Here is a 6,057-nt window from a genome sequence, read left to right as displayed (position 1 = left end):
TCACTAAACCTAAATTGATATCATTGTTAATAGTTTTTTAACATTCTGAGGCGATTATAAAATACTATATATTCAGAATTTTCATAACCAATTGATAACTCACACAACCTGCAGGCGCAACTGCTCGAACCCAAGACATCTAGGGAGAACAACATCTCCTTTTACGACTTACGTTATTGTTAATATTTGACATTAAAGTGATTAATAAATTTTTAATCTAAAAAGGTTATTCATACTATCAAATACCTAAGTTCAGTATACTATAGGGACTAAAATTAAAATTTGACCCACAAGAACTTAGCCTTGGATCGAGAATGCGCATGCTAATGGCATTATCAAAATATTTTCCGTCTCACAAGGCAGAATAAAAAGAACTACAACTATATCAACACCACACTCTTGAGGCCTCAACATATCATCTTCACGCCCCCCCCCCCCCAAAAAAAAAAAAAAAACTTTTACAAGAAATCAAGAAAGATGTCTCTGGTGACCGAAGAGATCAAAGCGAGTGCCTCAGAAATGTACCATGGAGACGAGATATGCCAAGTGAAATCAAAGTTTCTGCTGGAAGAAGTAGGCATGCCAAGAGGACTGTTGCCCCTGAGAGACATCGAGGAATGCGGGTACGTGAAGGAAACAGGTTTCGTGTGGCTCAAACAGAAGAAGAGCATAACCCACAAGTTCGACAAGATAGGGGCGGCTCGTTTCCTACGCGACCGAGGTCACCGCCGTGGTGGAGAAAAACAAGATCAAAAAGCTCACTGGGGTGAATACCAAGGAGCTTCTGGTTTGGATAACGCTCAGTGATATCTATGTTGATGATCCACCCACTGGGAAAATCACTTTCAAGACACCTGCCGGTTTATCCAGATCATTCCCTATATTGGCTTTTGAGATTGAAGGCGAAGTTAAGGAGAAGAAACAAGACAAGGAACAAGTGAAGAACGATGCTGTGGAAGTAGTGAAGGAGGTCTAGAACACTCCGTCTACATAAGTTTGTCTTTAAATTTCGAAATGCATATTCCCTTCCATATATGGGATTGCTTTGGGAATTGTTGTTTCATATTTTACTACTATCATCAATGGCATCATTCAATCAAAATAATAAGGGCAAATTCAACGTTTAGCACCCTAATTGGCATAATTGTTGGAATTTTAAGATAATAATAGTTTCTTTTGGAGTCTAAATAAATCAATACGAGGATCATATAAATACTATTTGGTAAAAGCCAGAGCACCATGAACAAGAAAGGCTAAGGCTTTAGAAGTTCAACTAACTTCTGATGTCTGCCATAGAAGAAATCGATAACGGCAAATTAATACGGTAGCAAAGCAAAAGAAATAAAAAGTAATACATCAAAATTTAAATGTAAAACACAAAACCGAAAAAATCGCGGATATAAGATGAGAAATTTGTCTATGTAAAAGAAAAGTTTACAAGATAATTTATAACGCAACACAATTTAGAGTCTATCATATTGTTTCTAAATCCTATCCTTAATATCTATTTATATATACTGAAATAATATGATAAAAGAAACTCGCATTAAAAGACATATGGCTCAATCGACGGCGATAGGATCAGGGAAAGTATGTGAGTGTCAAACTCTGTTCGCTCAAAACATACCACCTAGATATCATTGGAGGGGTTTGAGACAATTATTTGGTAGACATGGAGATGTGGTTAGCTCCTACATAGCGAGGAAGAATGACAGAATGGGGAAGCGATTTGGTTTCGTTAGGTTCTCTAATAAAGATGATACAGTAAGAGCAATGCAGAGGTTAAACGGTTTTTGGCTATTCGGCTATCGACTATCAGTAAAGGAAGCGCGGTATAGAGCCAAGGATCAGAGTGGGAATCTGAATAGTCGTTCATCCTTTAGTACAGACACAAGGGTACATAAAGATAAAATGAATAGTGAAGAAGAGTCTGAGGTGAAAGTATGCAGGAGAAGTACGACTATACAAGGGGTTATTGATGAGGACGCCGTTAGAAAGCTTCATAGATGCCTGGTAGGAACAATGGCGACGATTTGTTCTTCGACTCATGTGGAAGATAGATTAAGAGCAGGAGGTCTGGGTGAGATTAGGATAAAGTTCTTGGGAGGGAGAGATTTTTTAATAGAATTTGTTGACGACGAGTTGTATACAATCATGAAGGAGCTTAAATGGTCGTTCCTATTGGAAGTGTTCGCGGAAGTTCATCCATGGACAGAATCGTACAGAGCTTCTGAAAGAGTTACTTGGATTAAAGTAATTGGTGTCCCATTACACTGTTGGAATCATAATACTTTTAAAAGGTTAGCTGAGCATTGGGGAGAGTATTTAGCTATGGGAGAAAATGCTTTTCAGGATCTGGGATGTGAGGAGATGTCCATCCTGATTGCAACTAGTAGAAAGGTTTTGATAGATGATGTGGTTGATTTGGAAGCAGGAAGAGACATTTTTAAAATAAGAATCGTGGAACTGCCCACTAATAGAAGTGAAACAAGCATTCCTAAGCAAGAAGCTAAAGTTAATTCAGTCGCTGGTGAATCGAGCTCGTCAACCGGCAAGAGTTTGGACTCATCGGAGGAGAAGAATTCGGAGAGATGGCAAGAGGGAGACGATAGCCAGCTATGTTGCATGGGGAATGTATCAAAGGGCGGCAATATGTCGGGCGTGGATGAGGATGAGAGAGACATTGGGGAGGAAACAATAATGGGGCAGAATGAAATTGATGTGAGCTCTGGGAATATTCAAAAGAAATACGAGGTGGGGATGGAACACGAGGGGGGAGTGGCAGAAGATGACAGTAGGTTATTAATTAAAGTGGTGGAGGCTAACGAGGGAATTAATGAAAATTTAAAGTATTTGTCTCTATGGGAAGGGAGTTTAGGGGAAAAAGTGATGGAGGACACAGACTTTATGGGCCTTATAAATTTTTTATCTAAAAAAGATGCTATAGGATTAGAAGTCCATTTGGATGGGAATGAGATAGAACGGAAGGGAAGTGAGCCCAAGTTGGGGTCAGTGAGGGGAGAATGGGATTTGGGGTTGGGTATATTAACAAATGTGAGCGAGGATATTGTTAGTTTCAATCCCAGGCAGTACGTAGGAGAAAAGACGGGGAGAAAAAAGAAATACAGTTCCCTTCAGGGAATACAAGAAAATTTTGGTGGTACCCAGAGAAAAATAGAAATTGCCGAGTTAAGAAACACCAGAGAAAGGTGCAAAGCGGGGAAGAGCCGACGGAAATTGAAGGAAGGTCATTATCGGTTTCAGATCTCCAAGAACGATGGCAAAGGCAAAAGAAAGAAGCGAAAAAAACACTACAGTTAGGCAGAGAGCTGGGTTTACAGTTTAAAGGTGCAGAGGAGGTTTTGGTTAAGGAAATTGCAGATGTGGATGATTCTGTAGGAGAGTCTCAATCCCAATCCATCGAATTTTAGCTGAAAATCAGTGGGGGAGGAGTCCAGATGTGGATTTTGTCATGGAATACAAGAGGTATGAACTCTAATGTGAAATTTTCAGAACTTAGAAGGTTTATTCGGACTTATAGAATTGAATTTGTGTTATTACAAGAGACAAAGAAGGAGGATATTAAGGATGTAGAAATAAGCAGATTATGGTGTGACGATGAATTTGATTTTAAATTTTCGAAAGCAATGGGAAGATTTGGGGGTTTACTGACTGTTTGGGATAAAAATAGTTTTCAGATTCTTGATAGCCTAATTACAGAAAGGTTCATTTTGATTGAAGGGAAGTATGCCTTAGATGATTCGATATGTTCTGTTTTGAATGTTTATGCACCTTGTGAAGTTTCTGAACAAATTCCATTATGGAATGTAATTGTGGAAGCTAGGAGGAAATACAATAATAAATGGTTCATGGCGGGTGATTTTAATGCAATTAGAAATCTTAGTGAGAGAAGTGGGTGTTCCTACAGACAAACACAGATTGCAGCTTTCAATGAGTTCATAGAAGAATGTAATCTTGTTGACATGCCTTTATCAGGGAGGAAATTCACTTGGTTTGGGCTAGCAAATAGAAAAAGTCGATTGGATAGGATTCTTGTTGAGGATGAATGGTTTCAAGTAAATAGTGATGTATCTCTACTGGGGTTGCCGAGAACGGTCTCGGATCATATTCCTATTTTATTAGGGAAGGAGACGATAGATTGGGGGCCTAGACCATTTAAATTGGTAAACAACTGGTTAAAACAGGAGAGTTGCACTGAAGTTATCAAGAAGGTATTTCAGCAAGAAGAAGCAAGAGATGAAGAATTAAGTGTGAAGTTAAGGAGAGTGAAAGAAGAACTTAAGAGATGGAACACTCAATGTTACTGGAATGTTGACAGTGAAGCAAAGAAATTGGAGAAGAGGATCAACGAGCTGGACGGGAAATGAGATATTAAAGGTTTAAATAATGGAGAAAGAGAGGAGGTATTGAATTGTACATGAAGGCTATGGGACCTTTTGAGGGAGAAGGAGGATATTTGGCGTCAGAAATCTAGATTAAACTGGCTGAAATTGGGAGATGAAAATTTTGCTTTTTTCCATAATGTAGTAAAGTTTCGCAGTAAAAACATCTGATCTTGGGAGCTAATTTGGGAGAGGACACTGAATTGGAGCCGGAAAAACTTAGAGCCAAAGTCTTTAATTTCTTTAGCAATCATTTTAGACGAAAGAAGAATGAGTGGGAAACAGTGATCAATCTTCCGTTCAAACAACTTTCAAGGGCTGATGTTGAAGAGCTGGAAGCAAATTTTTCGATTGAAGAAGTGAAAGAAGCTGTGTGGAGTTGTGGTGAGGCAAAAGCACCGGGACCGGATGGCTTTAATATAGAATTTTTCAAGAAGTCATGGGAGTATATAAAAGGAGATTTGATGAAGACTATGGACAACTTTAACATGAGTGGAAAGATGGGGAAGAGTGTTAACTCATCTTTTTTAGCATTGATCCCGAAAGTGGAAAATCCAACTGAAATTTCAGATTATAGACCAATATCGTTGGTGAGCAGCGTGTATAAAATAATTGCTAAAGTGTTAGCAATGAGGTTAAGAAGAGTGATTGGAACGGTGATAAGCGAGACCCAATGTGCATTTGTAGCTGGAAGATAGAGTTTTGATGGAATCTTAGTGGCAAATGAAGTTATTCACTCTTTGAATAAAGAGAGGGGAGGGAGAGGTGGTTTGATATTAAAATTATATTTTGTAAAGGCATACAATTACGCTGATTGGGAATTTTTAGACTCGGTGCAGAAATGTATGGGTTTTGGATGCAAATGGAGACGGTGGATTTGGGAATGCATTTCGACGGTTAGAGTTTCTGTCTTATTGAATGGGTCTCCCACAAAAGAATCCAAGATGCACAGGGGTTTAAGACAGGGAGATCCATTATCCCCGTTTTTGTTTATAATGATAACAGAGGCTCTCCATTTATTGTTAGAAGAAGCTGTTCGAAAAGGATACATTGAAGGCATCGATAACGTGGCACCAAATTCAAGTATTTCACATTTGTAATTTGCGGATAATACGATTCTGTTTCTTCGTCCAGATCAAAGAGTTCTTTCCAATGTTAAGTGAATTCTGAGATGTTTTGAAATGGGATCGGGGTTAAGTATTAACTTAAGGAAGTCGTGTTTAGCAGGGGTGAAGGTTGAAGAAAATAATTTGAATCAGCTAGCACTATTGTGTGGTTGTTCTGTGAGCACCTTGTCGTTCAAGTACTTAGGAATCCCATTAGGGGCGGATCCGAGAAAAATATCGACGTGGGATCCAGTAATTGAAAAATTCAGAGTCAAACTGGTGGGCTGGAAAAGCAGGATGTTATCGTTTGCCGGAAGAGTGGTTCTTATTAATTCAGTGTTGTCATTGCTGCCTTTGTATTATATGTCAATATTCCCAGTTCCGAAATCAGTAGTAGCAAAAATTGATAAAATCAGAAGAGGTTTTTTATGGGGTTATGATGGCAATAAAAAGAGATTACCGAGGGTGAACTGGGGTAGATTGTGTAATCCGAGAAAGAGAGGTGGAGCTGGAATAATTGATTTAAAGGTAAAGAATAACACATTATT

At 38.7% G+C, this 6,057-nt stretch overlaps 1 protein-coding gene and 1 pseudogene across 1 annotated transcript; both read left to right on the top strand.

Moving 5' to 3' along the window:
- Positions 1 to 414: 414 nt before the first annotated feature.
- On the top strand, positions 415 to 976 carry LOC120163644 (annotated as a pseudogene).
- Positions 977 to 3,458: 2,482 nt separating this feature from the next.
- On the top strand, positions 3,459 to 4,388 carry LOC120163643. The gene has a single exon (XM_039173527.1). It carries the CDS (start codon positions 3,459 to 3,461, stop codon positions 4,386 to 4,388), a length of 930 nt encoding a protein of 309 aa, XP_039029458.1.
- Positions 4,389 to 6,057: the final 1,669 nt, after the last annotated feature.

The sequence above is a fragment of the Hibiscus syriacus genome, unplaced genomic scaffold (genome assembly GCF_006381635.1).
Source record: "Hibiscus syriacus cultivar Baekdansim isolate YM2019G1 unplaced genomic scaffold, ASM638163v2 tig00111473_pilon, whole genome shotgun sequence".
Taxonomy (NCBI): Eukaryota; Viridiplantae; Streptophyta; class Magnoliopsida; order Malvales; family Malvaceae; genus Hibiscus; species Hibiscus syriacus.
Note: the sequence above shows the minus strand (reverse complement) of the source record. Positions and strands in the feature narration are given on the sequence as shown.

Coding starts and splice junctions, on each gene's coding strand:
- LOC120163643 (XM_039173527.1), top strand. CDS start 3,459: ATGTGGATTTTGTCATGGAATACAAGAGGTATGAACTCTAATGTGAAA.